Source organism: Megalops cyprinoides, chromosome 1 (assembly GCF_013368585.1).
Source record: "Megalops cyprinoides isolate fMegCyp1 chromosome 1, fMegCyp1.pri, whole genome shotgun sequence".
Classification (NCBI taxonomy): Eukaryota; Metazoa; Chordata; class Actinopteri; order Elopiformes; family Megalopidae; genus Megalops; species Megalops cyprinoides.
The window spans coordinates 5,882,545-5,902,544 of record NC_050583.1 but is presented as its reverse complement, the minus strand read 5'-3'; the positions used below and the strand labels follow the sequence as shown (position 1 = coordinate 5,902,544).

At 45.9% G+C, this 20,000-nt stretch overlaps 1 protein-coding gene across 2 annotated transcripts in view; it reads left to right on the top strand.

Moving 5' to 3' along the window:
• The window catches only part of LOC118776993 (noelin-2-like), a 71,593-nt gene that overhangs the window by 39,681 nt on the left and 11,912 nt on the right, over positions 1-20,000 (top strand). For both annotated transcript variants that reach the window (XM_036527687.1, XM_036527678.1), the window contains exons 3-4: positions 12,724-12,879; positions 19,410-19,629. In XM_036527687.1, the coding sequence (XP_036383580.1) occupies positions 12,724-12,879; positions 19,410-19,629 (376 nt within the window). The remainder of the gene's footprint in view (positions 1-12,723; positions 12,880-19,409; positions 19,630-20,000) is intronic.

Sequence of the window (20,000 nt, the reverse complement as noted above, 5' to 3'; positions counted from 1 at the left end):
AGAGTAAAAAATAAACCTTGTCAATCTTTACTGAGAAAGAATGAACTCCCCTCACCAAAAAAACTCCTTCCTACAGCATGGGATTAGGGTGAGAGTGTGTGAGATCATGTTGTGAGACGGTAATGTTTGTGAGAGAGACAGTGAGATCAGGGTGAAAGTGTGTGAGGTCATGTTGGGAGACCGTAATGTTAGTGTGAGAAACAGTGACATCGGGGTGAGAGTTGGTGAGATCAGGTTGTAAGTCAGTACTGATAGTATAAGAGACAGTGAGATCAGGGTGAGATGTGGTGAGATCAGGTCACGAGACAGTAATGTTAGTGTGAGAGACAGTGACATTGGGGTGAGAGTTGGTGAGATCAGGTTGTACGACAGTATTGTTAGTATAAGAGACAGTGAGATCAGGGTGAGATTTGGTGAGATCAGGTTGTAAGTCAGTACTGATAGTATAAGAGACAGTGAGATCAGGGTGAGATGTGGTGAGATCAGGTCACGAGACAGTAATGTTAGTGTGAGAGACAGTGACATTGGGGTGAGAGTTGGTGAGATCAGGTTGTAAGACAGTATTGATAGTATAAGAGACAGTGAGATCAGGGTGAGATGTGGTGAGATCAGGTCACGAGACAGTAATGTTAGTGTGAGAGACAGTGACATTGGGGTGAGAGTTGGTGAGATCAGGTTGTACGACAGTATTGTTAGTATAAGAGACAGTGAGATCAGGGTGAGATTTGGTGAGATCAGGTTGTAAGTCAGTACTGATAGTATAAGAGACAGTGAGATCAGGGTGAGATGTGGTGAGATCAGGTCACGAGACAGTAATGTTAGTGTGAGAGACAGTGACATTGGGGTGAGAGTTGGTGAGATCAGGTTGTAAGACAGTATTGATAGTATAAGAGACAGTGAGATCAGGGTGAGAGTTGGTGAGATCAGGTTGTAAGTCAGTACTGATAGTATAAGAGACAGTGAGATCAGGGTGAGATGTGGTGAGATCAGGTCACGAGACAGTAATGTTAGTGTGAGAGACAGTGAGATCAGGGTGAGAGTTGGTGAGACTGGGATCAGAGGTGTGGTGTATCAGGGTGGTGAGAGACATTGTGATTAGAGTGAAACACAAGGAGATCAGTGTGAGAGACAGGGGTGTGACTGGGCAGAGGTTAGTCCTTCTACAGGACTGCAGGAGCTTGGAACAGTTGTCAAGTGTAAGGGGCAGTGCCACTTGTGCCCCATCTCAGTCTTAGCAATCGTGAGTTTTTCCATTCCTTTTAAATGTCCATCTCAACACACACTCACGCACACACGCCCACACAAGCAGACAATCATACACACACACATACATGACCACACACATGACCACACGCACACACAAAAGCTCCACCCCCCGACATACATACACACACACACACACACACACACACACACACACACACACAAAAGCTCCACCCCCCCTCCCCACGCCTGACATACATACACACACACACACACACATTCAAACATGCACACACACATGTACCTACAAGTCCTGTATCTAATCTATGTACTGGCTACAGATTCTGTGAGACCTTCTGTGAGCTTTGGTGCAGTGCTGTTTGGGAGAGAGAGGGAGAGAGAGGGAGAGAGGGGAGAGAGAGGGAGAGAGAGATCAAGCATTAATCAGATAAAATGTTCTCGCAGCAGCTTCAGCCTGTTTTCAGGACCCTTGCAGGAACCTCAGTGTGATGAATGGGAGGAGGAGGGAGGCGGAGTGAGAAAGAGAGGGAAAGAAAGAGAGAGTATTTCTTTCTGTCCTGTCAGCTGCTTCTGACAGCGGAGGCTGAGTGCTCTCGCAGAATGGGTCATCTGGAACATTTCAGGGTAGAACAGGGACATGAAGAGAGTTAGAAAAGCTTTCCTCGGAGAGGGAAGGAGAGAGGGGGCGAGCAGGGGAGAAGTGGAGGGAAGACGAGAGGGGGAAAGCATGGGTGAGGAAGAGAGAGAGAGGGGGAAAGAGGGAAGGAGAGAAGTGCAGGGAGGAGAGAGGGGGCAACGGGGGGGGGGGGTGTTGAGGGGGGAGAGTGAAAGCAGGGGAGAAGTAGAGAGAGAGGGCTAGAGGAGGTAGTGTCATTCTGTATGCACTATGCTTGAAAAAACACCTGTGTGACACACTGTACGGTGAGATTTTTCATCACGTCAGACATTCCTGCATCCAGAATTAGCTTGCATTTTCGCAGTGGTATGGTTTCCCTCCTGGTGTAATTTAAGACCACATTGCTGTCCGAATCTCTTTCCAGAAAGGCCACAGCTGAGGGTCTCTCTCCTGTGCAAAATCACAGGTGTGTTTAAAGATTAACAGGTGTGTGGAAAGGCTTCCAGAACGTAGAATATGGTGCTTCACACATCCTTCTGCCCGTAGCAGAGCTCAACACTTTCTCTCCCAAGTGCAGGTGCTACTGTCTTTGGCAAAACAAATTCTGAAATTATTCTTATTCTACAGCTGTATTATTCTTCTTATTCTTATTTTCATTCCTATTCTTACTATTATAAGAATATACTGTTATAATAACTATTACAATATTATACTATTAGTATTAACAAAACTATTATTGTTAAATTATATTATTGTAATGTACAGTTATATTCTTACTATTATTATACTCCTCATATATTCTTGCTATTATAATCCTATAATACTACATAATAATCTTATTATATATAATATTATTCATCCATAACATTTTTTTTTTAATTTAGAGCTCTGTTGTAAGTTCTGGCCACTTAAGGAATATTGTGTTATGTTGTTTGTTTGCTTTACTTGGTCTAGTGGACGTGCTGTTCTCAATGTGGTTTGGCAGCATGAGCGTCAGCTTGTTATGCCAATAAGGCAAGCTGAATCCAAGTGTAATTGAACTGAACTGGGAACAAGAATGATTTTTACGAAAGACTTTAAACTGCAACTTTATTGTTTTGTATCGCAAGCAATTATTTCAATAGGAGAAAGCAATTAGACATCAGTAACCAATGAAAGCAACTAGGGCCAGTGTTTTTGACTGGCATCAAACAGGGCACTTATTGCCTTTTGCCTCTCCAACAAAACCAGAAACACATTTTACATGAAATATGAGATTATTTTCTACTACAGAGTAAAATGAGCCCTTTAGTCTCCAGATCTTATCAGAGCATTCCACAGTCTTCACAGACATGATATTTAACTGAATTCGTTAGTCTGGTTTTTACAGACGAAAGAAAAAAAAAACAGTACGGCATCCTACACATAAATTATGCAATTTCTCCTTTGAAGGATAAAACAAATTAGCTTGACCCACCACAAAATTCGGCTATTGATATACTCCTTCTTTTTTTATAATGAACACCCGGGACAGAGAAAAAAAATTGTACAAAAATGGACTGTGAGAATGTCAGTTACCTTCGGAGGAAGCAGTGCTGATCCTGAGCAATCACAGAACGGTACAAAGAGCTTCCCTTTGTGTGCACAAAGGCAACCATCAAGGTCAGCAGGATTAATTGCTGATAAAAAGGGCATTGACGACAATGATACCACAAAGAGAGGAGGGGAGAGAGGGACAGGGAGGAGCGAGAGAGAGAGAGAGATAGAGGGATAGAGAGGGAGAGGGAGAGGGAGAGAGAGAGAGAAAGAGAGAGTGAGGGGGAGAGGGAGCGGGAGAGAGAGAGAGAAAGAGAGAGAGAGGGGGAGAGGGAGAGAGACAGAGACAGAGAGAAAGAGAGAGAGAGGGGGAGAGGGAGAGAGAGAGAGACAGAGAGAAAGAGAGAGAGAGGGGGAGAGGGAGAGAGAGAGAGACAGAGAGAAAGAGAGAGAGAGGGGGAGAGGGAGAGAGAGAGAGAGAAAGAGAGAGAGAGGGGGAGAGGGAGAGAGGGAGAGGGAGAGAGAGAGAGAGAGAGAGAGAGAGGGAGAGGGAGAGAGAGAGAGAGAGAAAGTCAGAGAGAGGGGGAGAGGGAGAGAGAGAGAGAGAGAGAGAGAGAAAGAGAGAGAGAGGGGGAGAGGGAGAGAGAGAGGGAGAGGGAGAGAGAGAGAGAGAGAGAGAGAGAAAGAGAGAGAGAGGGGGAGAGGGAGAGTAGGAGTGTAGCATTTTTGCAGAGGTTGAGCCAGACCTGCATTTCCTGACTCAACTGGAAAAGTAAAGGGAGGCAATGGTAACCCCCCCCACACACACAAACACACACACACACACACACACACACATCCCCCAGCCAAAATGAAGGACGTGCGCTCTGAATCCGAGATCCCCTGCAAGATCGATAGCCTGCCTTTCCTTGTGGGAGGGAGTGGGGTGCTTGGTGCTAGCACAGCCCAGTGTGTCGCCTCTTGCCAAAAATCGGAAAAACCGCGAGCGATACAGAGAGGGCCTCTTTCACACGTGCTCCACGCAGTGGTTTAATATGGAATGTTCGTCTCTCCTGTGTTCGGTGTGTTTCTGGCATTCCATCTTGTGCTTTGACACGGTGTTTGCTTGTCGCGCTGATTACTTGCTGTGCTGATAACTCCATCTCGAGTGGACTGAATGGAGATAGGAGAACGGAGGGAAACAGATGAGAAAAGGAGGATGAGAGTGAAACAGGGGAGTGGGAGAGAGAGTGACTGAGAAAATGAAAGAAAGGAGGAAAGAGACGGAGGGAGAGAGGGGAATTGAGGGAGGGGATGCAGGAAAGATGGTGCAGAGTGTAGACTCTGAGAGACAGCCATCCAGGCTGCTGACTGAGGGAATTGAGCAGCAGCTCTATCAGTGGTGACACTGTGAAGCGGGGGCCAGTTTCAGGAGGCTGGGGAGTACAGGACTGCGTCTGATCAGCACTGCCTCAAAACACTGCCTCATACACAACATTGCCTCGAAACACTGTCTCAAACCACTGCCTCACACACAGCACTACCTCTGACCACTGCCTCATACACAGCATTGTCTCACAACACTGGCTGCATCCGAATACTCAGTATGCACTAAAGTCGGTTAAGGATGTACTACCCGACTGTTACTGTAGTACGTTCTATGAGAGTGCGAGCGAGTAGTAAGGACACAATTCAGACGTACTCCGCCACCATCTTACCTGTCCTTTGACCCGGATGTTTAAATGTTTACATGTTTTAAAAATCTGTCTGCTTTACTTAGCTGACTGTTCAAAACACTGCCTCATATACAGCACTACCTCAAAACACTGTCTCATACCCAGCACTGCCTCACACACAGCACTGCCTCGAAACCCTGCCTCATACACAAATGTGTCTCTGCTTATCATCTCTATATCATCACTAAAGTTTTTGCATATGACCTGTTATTAACAATACTTTCTCTGCACACGCCGTGACATAAATGGATTGTGTTACATGTGGCTATGGAATGGAAAGGGTTTTTTTTATGTCCTCATTCAGTCTGACACCATCACAAAAGACACAAATGCTACATAATTAGCCATTTGTTTCATAAAAAAATATTGGCCGCTTTATTTGAGAGGAGTGTGACATTTTACATCACCGAACATGTGTGCATCTCCCGCTGTGATAGTGCTGGTTTGAAACGAGCACTCACAGTGAGGTTATTGTAATGTCTGCCACCATTTAGGATGCGTGCCTTCTCATTGCGCAGCAGCAGGGCATCCTAATCAACATCCTCTTTGTGCTTGAGCTGGCTCATTCAGCAAAGAGCATCACGCCATCACAGAGATATCTATCTGCTTCTATGCACGCTGTGTTTTTGTAATATTCTATAATATGCATATAAATAGTGATGTAATATTCCATTTTTGTGCGAATGGACATTTAGCCAAAACCACTGGCATGGGGCTCAAAGGGAGGAAAATTGCAGCACAGCTTTCGACTGCCCCAGGATAACAAAAAAAAATAAATCTGTGTGGAGGGTCAGACTTATTCATAGGAGTTAAGAGTCTTCGGCTAAACATTAAATATGAATCTGCAAAATGAATTATATTGCTTAGCATATCATGTTATGTTATTCATGAAGGTGTATTATTAATGACCTTTAAGGCTGTAGAGACCAGCCGTGGTATATACCCAGCTTTATTATTACTGTGGTTTGGGGGTAGGTTAATCAGCCTGTGAGGAAGGAGAAGATCATGATTTGTATTATTTAAAGACCTGCTGTGGAGTGTTACCCACTGCTCAGACTCCACACAGTTCGCCTCCATACAGCAGGGTTCACGCTCAGGAAATTGTCATTTTTAAAGGAATTTCCATTTCAGCTTGCTTTGTGTTACATTAAGGGAAGCTGGCAGCTGAAGGAACAGTCCACCTTTCAGAGGCAGTGCATTTTTGTGACATTGTGGTGTAGAAGCAGTGTTGTGTAGAGGCAGTGTTATGTAGAGTCAGCGTTGTGTAGAAGCAGTGTTTTGTAGAAGCAGTGTGGTGTAGAAGCGCTGTTGTGTAGAAGCAGTGTGGTGTAGAAGCAGTGTGGTGTAGAAGCAGTGTTGTGTAGAGTCAGCGTTGTGTAGAGACAGTGTTATGTAGAGGTGGTGTTGTGTAGAAGCAGTGTTGTGTAGAGGTGGTGTTGTGTAGAAGCAGTGTTGTGTAGAGGTGGTGTTGTATAGAGTCAGCGTTGTGTAGAAGCGGTGTTTTGTAGAAGCAGTGTGGTGTAGAAGCGCTGTTGTGTAGAAGCAGTGTGGTGTAGAAGCAGTGTTGTGTAGAGTCAGCGTTGTGTAGAGACAGTGTGGTGTAGAGGTGGTGTTGTGTAGAGACAGTGTTGTGTAGAGGTGGTGTTGTGTAGAAGCAGTGTTGTGTAGAGGTGGTGTTGTGTAGAGACAGTGTTGTGTAGAGGTGGTGTTGTGTAGAAGCAGTGTTATGTAGAGGTGGTGTTGTGTAGAGGTGGTGTTGTGTAGAAGCAGTGTTGTGTAGAGGTGGTGTTGTGTAGAGGTGGTGTTGTGTAGAAGCAGTGTTGTGTAGAGGTGGTGTTGTGTAGAGGTGGTGTTGTGTAGAAGCAGTGTTGTGTAGAGGTGGTGTTGTGTAGAAGCAGTGTTGTGTAGAGGTGGTGTTGTGTCGAAGCAGTGTTGTGTAGAGGCAGTGTTGTGTAGAGGCAGTGTTGTGTAGAGGTGGTGTTGTGTAGAAGCAGTGTTGTGTAGAGATGGTGTTGTGTCGAAGCAGTGTTGTATAGAGCCAGTGTTGTGTAGAGACAGTGTTGTGTAGAGGTGGTGTTGTGTAGAGGTGGTGTTGTGTAGAAGCAGTGTTTTGTAGAAGCAGTGTTGTGTAGAGACAGTGTTGTGTAGAGGTGGTGTTGGGTTGAATTAATGTTGTGTAGAGGCAGTGCTGTGTGGGGACAGTGCTGTCTAGAGCTGGTGTATATCCTGAAATATGGCTGTAAGCATCTCATTGAGGCTCAGCTCCTGCACTAGTTAATGACATTTTCTGTGACGGGTGCTGGTGCTGCTGTCCATGGTGCTGAAATCTGGCAGCATAAGGCCTATAAACATTTACACAGCCTCCTGTTTCAGTACCCTCTCGCGCAGATACAACCATCCGTCAAATACATACTATGAGTGTTTGTGTGTGTGTGTGTGTGTGTGTGTGTGTGTGTGTGTCTATTAGTGATCTGAGCATATTACAGTTTTTGCCAAGTGTGTGTGTGTGTGTGTGTGTGTGTGTGAGAGAGAGAGAGAGAGGGAGGGAGGGAGGGAGGGAGACATAGGGAGCAAGTGAGACAAACTACTGCATCTGCACAGTTTTATAAAGAGCCTGCACAGTATTTCATTAAGGTGTCTGCACAGTATTTTATTAAGGTGTCTGCGCAGTGTTTTATTAAAATGTCTGCACAGGTTTTTTTCATTTAAGTAGTGGACTCTGTGTATTTTATGGAGGCATCTCTTGTTGGCAGAGGCAGAGACCCCTGATATTGATTCTTCCTCCACAACAGAATGCAGACAGAGACGAATCATTTCCCAAACATAACCCACTCTTACCTTTTCATTCAATTTTCATTTTCTCAGTTTTGCAGTTTCCCGCTTGTTTTCTGAACTCAGGTTTGCATAATTCATCTCTGGCTGTTTGTATCATTCACAAATAAAGAGGATCTTCTGTTGGCTGAGTGAGAGAGAAACAGATCCGGGAGTAGTATGCAGAGACAGAGGAAGCATGATTAACCAGAACAGAACTGAAACTGAAACAAAACAAAGGCAATTCACACAATGAATGCATTTGGAATTAGAGTCTCTCTCCTCTTATGATTTAAAAAAATATTATGCAAAGTGCACGCTTTTCATCTTGGCTGACATCCACTCTTCTGTCATAATCTGTTTTATTTGTTATAGCGTGATTTTTTTTTTTTTTTTTTTTTTGCTGATTGTTTGTCACATTCATGTCGTTTTCTTCTGAAACATGAAAAAGGCTATTCTAACTGCAGTGGGATTTTCTTTAAACAGTGAATTGTTTTAAAGAATAAAAAATGGTCAATGATCCAATAGTAGGCAGGGGGAAGGACTTGAGGAATATTGTGATGAGTTTGAATGGTGTCTAAGCAATGGTGGACTGAACTATAATCAGGAACAAAATGGGAATGAAATTGAGTATTGAATATCATATCCATATATAGACACATACATACATGCATACACAATCACATACATACATACATGCATATATGCATACCTGTCTGAGTGCATTCATGTATGTACAAACATGTATACATATATCTGTATCAGCATACATGCATGCATGTGTCAGGGTCAGTGAAGGCATGAGGAAACAGTGCCCCCTCTGTTTGAAACAAGTCATTACACGTTTCACTCCCCCAGGTCTATAGCCTCTTTACTTTCTCCCACAGAGATGATCCGGTTTGGGGCTGTTTACGCCCTGCTGGGCCCTGTAGATAACAGAGACAGGGAGATAACCGAGACAGAAAGAGGGAGGGTGGAGTGGGGGGTGGGGGGTTGACAACAGTGGGTGCTGTTCATAAATCTTATTTTGTGGTTTTATTAAATTCATCATTCTGACAGTTTTATTATTCTTCACCCATCCATTTAATTAATGAACTAATTGACTCGTTTGTTTCCGAGTTTCCTTTTTTAAACTTGCGAATTATGTGCTACTTGGAAATTATACTTTTAAATCAGCTTTGTAGTGTCTTGCAAATGAGGCAGTATAAATGTGCCTTTGTTATGGCAATAAAGCCCATTGAATTGTGTTGAAATTGGGTTGACTGAAGGAGATATCAAAGACTTTCTATTATGACCAGATATTCAGCTCCAGTGGTCCATCCATCCAGATTTTAGGTGGTAACAGGAGGTGACAGTGATGTCTGCATTCATGTACTCATTTATGGACATTCTGTTATAGACCATGCCCCTTCGAGAATGTTCATCATGAGCCAGCCAATCAGAGCACTTCTAGCTTCAACAATGGTGGAATTTTCAAAATGACATGCACCAGGCTGAATATCTGGTCATAACAGAATATCTGAGATGTTGCTCACCATTTCATTATTGTTCATAAGTTCATATTATTTTCTTTCAGTGGACATGAATTTCCACACAATCAAAACATGAAGGTTGCATTTGATGTAGTTGTAGTGGAACTTTTACTTGGCTTGGAGTCCAACAAAGGGATTGCACGTGGTCCTGAGCCAAGGTCGTTGACCCCCCCACATGGACATCATAAGCAGGGAAAAGCAAGGGGTGGAGGAAGGATGCCGTGAACAACTGATGCAGAAAGGAAGTGGTCATTTTTATCGGCATGGGCGGGACCGGTTTGTCTAGGTTTGGTTAATCGCATAGAGACCCTCTGAAAATTCTCCTCCGCAATCTTCATTTTGAACTTCAGTTGTTGTTTGCAACAGATTTTTTCACAGTGTTATTGATTACATGAATTGTAAATGCAGCACACGTAAGCAGTGGTGGTACTGTACTTGGGAGGAGAAGAGGGAGGGCAACTAAACTAAGAAACAGAAAGGGAGGAGAAAGAGGGAGAGAGAGAGGGGGAGAGGGAGAGAGAGAGAGGGAGAGGCAGAGGGAGAGAGGGAGAGAGAGAGAGAGAGAGAGAGAGAGAGAGAGGCAGAGGGAGAGAGGGAGAGAGAGGGAGAGGCAGAGGGAGAGAGAGAGAGGGAGAGAGGGAGAGATGCCGAGGATGTGACGTGTGCTGGTGGATGCTCATTCACCACGCCGCTCTCCGACCGGAGCTGTCAGTCAAGGTAATTGGATGGCACTCACCTTGGCGAGCAATGTTACCACGGTGACAGGGAGACGTTGAGTGGGGACGAGACCCAATCAGGTCCCTGTCCTCTCCACAGACAGTATAACCCCCCCCCCCCCCCCTTCGTCCCCATCCCCGTGGGCTGCAGGGGGACCGGCTCGTCACCTGTCGCCCGTCTGTGTGCATGTCACTGGAGCTCAGAGTCGAGCCCCCCACCCCCCCCCCCCCCCAATTCTCACCGAGCCGCTACGCATGCACAGCCTGGTCATCATCACTGTCACCGTGACGTCGGTCGGTTAAATACGGCCAGAGGAGCGGTGATCGCATTAAAGGACCGTCTGTGCTGAGAATTCCCTTTTCCGTCTGAGCCGCAACTTTGTCTGGTTCGGAGGACAAGTAGAGCCTTCCTCTGTGGTAGTACCACCTCACAGAAACCCGCCCTTTTTTCCCCAAAACCGATGCCCTGTTTTTCACTGCAACTGAGTCTTACACACCGTGAGTCACAGCTCACACACCCTGAGGCACAGCTCACACGCCCTGAGTCTCACACACCCTGAGGCACAGCTCACACGCCCTGAGTCTCACACACCCTGAGGCACAGCTCACACACCCTGAGTCTCATACATCCTGAGTCACAGCTCACACACCCTGAGTCTCACACACCCTGAGTCACAGCTCACACACCCTGAGTCTCACACACCCTGAGTCTCACACACCCTGAGTCACAGCTCACACACCCTGAGTCTCACACACCCTGAGTCACAGCTCACACACCCTGAGTCTCATGCACCCTGAGTCTCACACACCCTGAGTCTCACACACCCTGAGTCTCACACATCGTGAGTCACAGCTCACACACCCTGAGTCACAGCTCATACTCCCTGAGTCTCACACACCCTGAGTCTCATACACCCTGAGTCACAGCGAGAGAGAGTACAGCTTAAACTGAGAGAGAGACAGAGTATAGCTCAAACTGAGAGAGAGACAGGGTACAGCCCAAACTGAGAGAGAGAGAGAGAGGGTACAGCCCAAACTGAGAGAGAGAGAGGGTACAGCCCAAACTGAGAGGGAGACAGGGTACAGCCCAAACTGAGAGGGAGAGAGAGAGGGTACAGCCCAAACTGAGAGGGAGACAGGGTACAGCCCAAACTGAGAGAGAGACAGAGTACAGCCCAAACTGAGAGAGAGAGAGGGTACAGCCCAAACTGAGAGAGAGACAGAGTACAGCCCAAACTGAGAGAGAGAGAGGGTACAGCCCAAACTGAGAGAGAGACAGAGTACAGCCCAAACTGAGAGAGAGACAGAGTACAGCCCAAACTGAGAGAGAGAGAGAGAGAGGGTACAGCCCAAACTGAGAGAGAGATAGAGTACAGCCCAAACTGAGAGAGAGACAGAGTACAGCTCAAACTGAGAGAGAGACAGGGTACAGCCCAAACTGAGAGAGAGACAGAGTACAGCTCAAACTGAGAGAGAGACAGGGTACAGCTCAAACTGAGAGAGAGACAGAGTACAGCCCAAACTGAGAGAGAGAGAGGGTACAGCCCAAACTGAGAGAGAGACAGAGTACAGCCCAAACTGAGAGAGAGAGAGAGAGAGGGTACAGCCCAAACTGAGAGAGAGATAGAGTACAGCCCAAACTGAGAGAGAGACAGAGTACAGCTCAAACTGAGAGAGAGACAGGGTACAGCCCAAACTGAGAGAGAGACAGAGTACAGCTCAAACTGAGAGAGAGACAGAGTACAGCTCAAACTGAGAGAGAGAGAGAGGGTACAGCCCAAACTGAGAGAGAGACAGAGTACAGCTCAAACTGAGAGAGAGACAGAGTACAGCTCAAACTGAGAGAGAGAGAGGGTACAGCCCAAACTGAGAGAGAGACAGAGTATAGCTCAAACTGAGAGAGAGACAGAGTACAACCCAAACTGAGAGAGAGATAGAGTATAGCTCAAACTGAGAGAGAGAGAGAGATGGTACAGCCCAAACTGAGAGAGAGATAGAGTACAGCCCAAACTGAGAGAGAGACAGAGTACAGCTCAAACTGAGAGAGAGACAGGGTACAGCCCAAACTGAGAGAGAGACAGAGTACAGCTCAAACTGAGAGAGAGACAGAGTACAGCTCAAACTGAGAGAGAGAGAGGGTACAGCCCAAACTGAGAGAGAGACAGAGTACAGTTCAAACTGAGAGAGAGAGAGGGTACAGCTCAAACTGAGAGAGAGACAGAGTACAGCTCAAACTGAGAGAGAGAGAGGGTACAGCCCAAACTGAGAGAGAGACAGAGTACAGCCCAAACTGAGAGAGAGACAGGGTACAGCCCAAACTGAGAGAGAGACAGAGTACAGCCCAAACTGAGAGAGAGAGAGGGTACAGCCCAAACTGAGAGAGAGACAGAGTATAGCTCAAACTGAGAGAGAGACAGGGTACAGCCCAAACTGAGAGAGAGACAGAGTACAGCTCAAACTGAGAGAGAGACAGAGTACAGCCCAAACTGAGAGAGAGACAGAGTACAGCCCAAACTGAGAGAGAGACAGAGTATAGCTCAAACTGAGAGAGAGACAGGGTACAGCCCAAACTGAGGTTTGTATGTGATTGACAGGTGCAGAACATCACTCAGTCCATGGAGGTGCTGGACCTGCGGACCTACAGGGACCTGCAGTACGTCCGAAACACAGAGTCCCTCATGAAGGTGGTGGACAGCAAGCTGAAGATCGCTTCTGAGAACCCCAGGACCCTCAACCCCAAGAGCTTTCAGGTACCTCATCTTTATGTACTGATCCCAGAGCTTTCGGATAACTCGTCTTTGTGTACTGATCCCAGAGCTTTCGGATAACTCGTCTTTGTGTACTGATCCCAGAGCTTTCGGATAACTCGTCTTTGTGTACTGATCACAGAGCTTTCGGATAACTCGTCTTTGTGTACTGATCGCAGATCTTTCAGGTCCCTCATCTGTGTCTACTCATCCCAGAGTTTTCAGGTTGCTTTCAGTTTTGTTTTAAAAGAGGTAAAAGAGTCATGACTCACTGGGGATTCATTCAAAGCGTTACAATGCATATTCTTAACACACACACACACACACACATGCACAAGGTTAAGATCATTCTCATCTTGGGTGTTTTTTTCATGGAAAGTTTCTAAAACAGACCGTGCACATAATGGGTGTGTGTCCCTTCCTGAAGACATGCTGCATGGCTGGGTCTTTCTTCCATTCAGTCTGAGTTAAAGAGATCCAGCTGAGGCTGTTTTATTCATATCAGGTCTAATAGCGACCTCTCATTCAGGTAATCATTGCAGTAATTCATTCCGTAAGCGTGCTGGAACACTGAGACCTGAAACAGTTTAAACACCAGCAGAATGAAGGAGAAGGTTGTGTTTCCCTGCAGGAGTTTGACTGATGAGTGTGGACCTCCGGCTTGCCTGTGCTGGGACGGGAGATTTATGGGTCCAGACTTCCATGGAAGGAAAGGGAGAGATGAGATTTATGAAGGGGGGAGCTCAGAGGCCTGGAGCAGCAGCATCACCAGATTAAATCCTCTGGCCAGTCTGTCTGCCTGCCTGTCTGTCTGCCTGTGTGTGTGTGTGTGTGTGTGTGTGTGTGTGTGTGTGTGTGTGTGTGTGTGTGTGTGTGTGCATGTAATAAGAACCTCCCGTCTCGATTGTCATTCTGAGCTGCATCAGCTCACTGGGGTTCTAATTTGAACTTAAGAAGAAACTCCCTAAGGACAGTTTTTAAGGTGTCAGTCATTTTTACCAACACTGTTATTCTTAATGACCATTGCCCTGCAGGGAAATTTCATCATGAGCAAGGGCTCAAACACAACACACCCTGAGTCACACACACCCTTTACAGGTCCAACCCAATGAGTCTCTCTCACACATACACACATCTCACACATCTTTCTACACATATGTCTCACACATACACACACACACACCAACAGAATCACAACACAGTATGGCAGCACGAGTTACACACACAGAGTCACAGCAGAATATGAGTCACTCTACTAGTAGCCAGAAAGAAGAACAGGGAGTCACACTCATGCACGCACATTCACACGTACCCATGCACCCGCACGCATCATTCTCACACAGTTTAAGGGAATGTTATGGTCATTTTAAATATTAAATATTAAATTTTAAATATTAACTAAGAGCATGAAGACTATGCATAAATGGCTTTCCCATCTCCCAGTTCAGCCCAGACTCTGCCATTCCAATGGAGACTGCAGCTGGCTGTGGCACCACTGATGGTGTCTGTTTTATAGTCAATTCTCCTGAATGAAGCCTGCCACAGCAATCGCATAGGGCCCAGGCTCATTATCCTCCTTTAGTATGTATTTATACAGTATGTGCGCATCTGCGTCTTTGACTGCACCGCTTCTGACAGAGCCTCCTTCACCAGGGCTGGGGAAACTCATTTAATTTAGCCTCCGACTGTTTCACGCGTGCCAGCTACCCTGAAAGAAATATATTTGGGGGGGAAGCAGATCGATACCTGTATGGGGAACTGAAATAAAAAGACCGCTCTCGTGACGCTCCCGCAGGGCTGAGCAGGGGATTGTGGGAAGAGACAGACAGAGAGGGAGAGAGGGAGAGCGGGAGAGGCAGAGAGAAAGAGAGAGAGGGAGGAGAGAAAGAGGGAGAGAGAGAGAGAGATTGAGAAAGAGAGAGAGACAGAGAGAGAGAGAGAGAGAGGGAGGAAAGGGGGAAGAGAGAAATAGAAAGAAAGGAACAGTTGAGAACCACAGAGGCAGGTGTAACAGTAGCAGATATATGTCGGTCACAAAACTGCTCTCAGTGTTCTAAAAGGCCAAGTTACTCCCACGCATCAGTCATAAAATAGTCCATACACAAAACAGAGAGTGCCACTCTAATGTGTGATTGATATCCCTAACAAAAATGCTTTCAGTGTACGCACAATCCAGGTTTACTCGTGCGTAAACGCCATACATTTCCCAGAAGTCAGTATGGACACATCTGCGAGAAATAGCTCTATGTTGTCTCACGGTAATGGACCGTTTCGGTCGACGAGCCACAGCCACCGTGAGCTGTATTAGAACTGACGGCCCGGCGTGTCCCTGAGTGAGGGAGTCCAGCTGAACCAGCAAAACTAAGCAGAAAGTCAGACTTACACTGGAGCGATACAGCAGACAGCTCGCAGCGAAGTACTCAATCACTTAATGCATGTGGTAGTAAAGCAAATACTTATCACTGTAGGCTTCGCTACAATGCATACAGATGGGCTGAACACCCATTCCCATTCTTATTGCAGTGAAACCCTCCCTCCACATATAGGGTACTGCACAGTTACCAATAATGCTTTGCGCATTGAAGGAGGCAGATGTCTTGCAATTGGCTGCAATGATGGAATGTTGCAACTGGGAGAATACGATACATTACATCATTTGCGTTTAGCAGACGCTCTTATACAGAGAGACTCACATCAATGACAGGTTTTTACAATGTTATCCATTTATACGCCTGGATATTTACTGAGGCAGTTGTGGGTTAAGTGCCTTGCCCAAGGGTACAGCAGCAGTGCCCCCGTGGGGAATCGAAGTAGCACCCTTTCAGTTATGAACCCTGCTCTTTAACCACTATGCTACACTGCCGCCCCACTATGCTGCACAATACATTTTAGTGCAGGTTTAGTTAGGAGAAACCCACAGTGTGAAATATAGTTTTTGGTGCAGGTTTAGTTAGGAGAAACCCACAGTGTGAAATATAGTTTTTAGTGCAAGTTTAGTTAGGAGAAACACACAGTGTGAAATATAGTTTTTGGTGCAGGTTTAGTTAGGAGAAACCCACAGTGTGAAATATAGGTTTTGGTGCAGGTTTAGTTAGGAGAAACCCACAGTGTGAAATATAGGTTTTGGTGCAGGTTTAGTTAGGAGAAACCCACAGTGTGAAATATAGTTTTTAGTGCAGGTTTAGTTAGGAGAAACCCACAGTGTAAAATATAGTTTTTAGTGCAGGTTTAGTTAGGAGAAACCCACAGTGTGAAATATAGTTTTTAGTGCAGGTTTAGTTAGGAGAAACCCACAGTGTGAAATATAGTTTGGGCTTCTGGAGGATCTGTATTGACGATTGATTTAGGATTGCAAAAAAAGGTTAGTAGATCGTCTTGCTCTGATGTTTCTTCTATTTCATTTGATTATGATTATGGTTAATGGAATATATCAATGGTATGCAGGACAGTATCAGGAATACCTCTAACTTATCCCTGATGACAGACTCCAATGCTTTGCTCACAGTGCATTTTATATTATCTGGCTTTCATTCCTTGTCTCAGCATCAACTCATCTCATATACTGTATGTTGGAGCTCTGCAGCCATAAAGATGCCTGTTAATGGTTTATAAATGATCTCACTAAATACTTTTTAGAAGGCCTGGATATATTACATCATGGCCTGCTGGCTTGTTTACAAGTCAGAGTCCCCCGTTATCATAACCGTTCTTGCTGTTGCTATATCTATACCCTCATCGCTAATGATGCTCTCAAAGAAGTAAGTGTTGAATGTACGGCATCTGTTACTATGAAGTAACCTCCTCCCTATTTTTATGCAGTGATTTTTTTATGGCAGTGGTGAAAAAAATCATTAAGGGTTGTTTTTTTGCATCTTCAGCAATTTACTTTTCGAAAGCCCCTTGGCAACTAATTTCTTTGTCAGACTTGGAGCACATTTATAATAGGGTAATTTATTTCTTTCTGAACTGTCTCTGTTTTTTTGCTTCTTCCTTCGAAAAACTTTTTTTCGTGAAAGATTTATTGTATTTATTATAAGTCTTCTCACTCAACTCATTTTTTTACTCATTATATTCTATCCAGGTTGTGTTTTTTTTTTTTTCACTAGTTTTGGAATGTGCGTCTCAGTGAGTTGAGGGTAATTGCTTCAGCCCTCTCCACATGGATTGTCTCTCGTCTTACCAAATGCGGCCCGTCTGAAACAGAAACCTCGGCCGTTGACGAGGAGGCCTGGGCCTGTCAAAACAGCGCGAGGTCAAACTCCACGAGGAAACACGACCGCGTCGTTGTCATCTGACCCCCATGACTCGTCTGCATCAGCTCTGCGGAGTCTCTCGGAATTACGATGCTAAAAAAAAAAAAACAGTCGATAGGAATTCCCCCTTTTGCAGGAGGAAGACGAGCACCAGAACGCTGTACCTGATGTACCTGAAAAAGCTTTCACTCAAATCCATCATGTCCCGATGCACTTTCCCTGTTTCTAGATGGAAAGAAGAAGCTGAGTGTTATTATCATTACCTCCTCCATACAGGCTTGTTAGATGTTCTCGCAGAGATTACAGTTGAGGCTGCCGTCTGGCTCTGGCAGCCTGTAGCACAAAAATATGTCCCCTCGATTTTATAATTTAATCCATTAATTTAATCCAAACGTCCTCACGTGGGTTTGCTTTTAATTTCCTGCGCATTGAGGCTTCCTTTAAGGCAGATCGCTGCTCCTCCCAGTCTAGGTTTAGTTGCTCTTCCCTTCATTGCTATGTTTTATGAATTGTTCTAGGTACATTTCATTTCAAATCATTTGATCAAGATAGCTCTTTTTCACATTTTGAGCTAAAGACTTATGCTTAAATGCTTAAAATTTGTTTCTTAGACAAATATAAATAGTGAAATCGATGCACTGATGTGTGAATTTCTTTTAAAAAATAAATAAATATCTTTTTGGCTACTTTGAAGAATCCAAAATATAAGATAGTTTTGTTTTTTTTTTAACACTTTTTGGTGGCTGCATAATTCCATCTGTATTACTCCATAGTTTTTATGTCTTTACCATTATTCTAAAATGCAGCAAAATTTATAAAAATAAATGAAAACCCTGGTTTTCATTTATTTCATTTATTGACTGGTACTGTTTCCCATCTCCATGTTATGTATACCACATGAGCTGATCTTGCGGGACAGCTCAGGTCAAAATCGTAGCTGGTACTGGCATGCTTTGCTGGTCATCTTGCTACATGCAGTCCCTGAGCAGAAAAAAAAACTCTATTTTACATTTTCGAAACTACCTCATTACAATTATGCCATCTTGATGTGTTGTTGGGTGTCAGAACGAACTACACCCAGAGCCAAACTAAATTATTTACTGCATAACAGCTGGGTTTCATCCCTTGATATGTCATCAGCAGCTAGCTGTCAAACTAGTGGATCAGACCGAGGGCTAAAGAGATGCAGGCTGAAGTTATGAATTAGTAGTTTCAGGCTGCGATAAGTTATAAGCTTGAGTTTTGGGGTAAGGAATCCGGGTGATGGATTAGGATATTGGGACATGCTGTAGGGTACAGCTCAAATGTTTTGGGTTGATAGTTGATAGAACACTGGCATCCACACCAGCTTCCAAGGAGTTCTCTGTCCTTCACACGGGTCATTCAGTGTGAGAGGAGAAGTCAGTTCAGTTACATCCCTGGCCAATGTTCATATGGCTGTGTTATGACCTTGGTCCTTCTGCCCGGAGAGAACATCATCATTTTGTTGAAACAGTCCTCTAATGATTTCATGCCTCCCTCTGTCTTTCTCTCTCTTTCTTTCTCTCCCTCTCTCCCTCTCACCATTTATCTCTGTCTGTCTCTTTGTCTGATGTTCTGCTCTCTCTTCTCTCTCTCCCCCATCTCTCTCTCTCCTTCTCACCCTCTCACTTTGTACTCTGTCTCTTTGTCTGCCTGCTGTTCTGTTCTCTCTCTCTTTCCCTGCCCCTCTCTTTCTCTCCCCCTCTCTCTATCCCTCTTCATGTCTCCCTCTCTCCTTCCCTTTCTCTCTCTCTCTTTTTCTCTCTCTCCCCCTCTCTCTATCCCTCTTCCTGTCTCCCTCTCTCCTTCCCTTTCTCTCTCTCTCTTTTTCTCTCTCTCCCCCTCTCTCTGTCCCTCTCCCTGTCTCTCTCTCTCCTTCCCTTTCTCTCTCTCTTCCTCTCTCCATGTCTCCATCTCACTGTCTCCCTCTCTCCTTCCCTTTCTCTCTCTCTCTTTTTCTCTCTCCCCCTCTCTCTCTGTCCCTCTCCCTGTCTCTCTCTCTCCTTCCCTCCCTCTCTCTCTCTCTGTCCCTCTCCCTGTCTCTCTCTCCCTCTCTCTCTCTGTCCCTCTCTCTCTCTCTCCCTCCCTCTGTCTCTGTCCCTCTCCCTGTCTCCCTGTCTCTCTCTCCCTCTCCCTGTCTCTCTCTCCCTCTCTCTTCCTCTCTCTCTCTGTCCCTCTCCCTGTCTCCCTGTCTCTTTCTCCCTCTCTCCCTCTCTCTCCTTCCCTCCCTCTCTCCCTCTGTGCTCCTGTCTGCTGCAGGAGCTGAAGGACAAGGTGACCCAGCTGCTCCCCCTGCTGCCGGTGCTGGAGCAGTACAAGTCGGACGCGCGCATGATGGGCCGGCTGAAGGAGGAGGTGCGCAACCTGTCGCTGGTGCTGATGGCCATCCAGGAGGAGATGGGGGCCTACGACTACGAGGAGCTGCGGCAGAGGGTGCTGCTGCTGGAGACGCGGCTGCACTCCTGCATGCAGAAACTGGGTACGAGGGGCACGCATGGCCAGGGCAGAGGGGGAAGAGAGGGGTAGAGGGGTACTTTGGTGGGGGTGGGGGTGGGGGAGGAGGGGTAGAGGGGTACTTTGGTGGGGGTGGGGGTTGGGGAGGAGGGGTAGAGGGGTACTTTGGTGGGGGTGGGATGGGGTGGGGAAGGAGGGGTAGAGGGGTACTTTGGTGGGGGTGGGGGTGGGGGAGGAGGCGTAGAGGGGTACATTGGGCATTGGAGGGCAGTAAAGCATTAGGGGCAGTTGGTGGGAGTGAGGGTGGGGGGGGAGAAGGGTATGTAGTGCTGGGGGTGGGCACGGAGGTAGGTCTGGGGCAGGTGGTCTATAATTGCACAATTGTTTATGTAATTA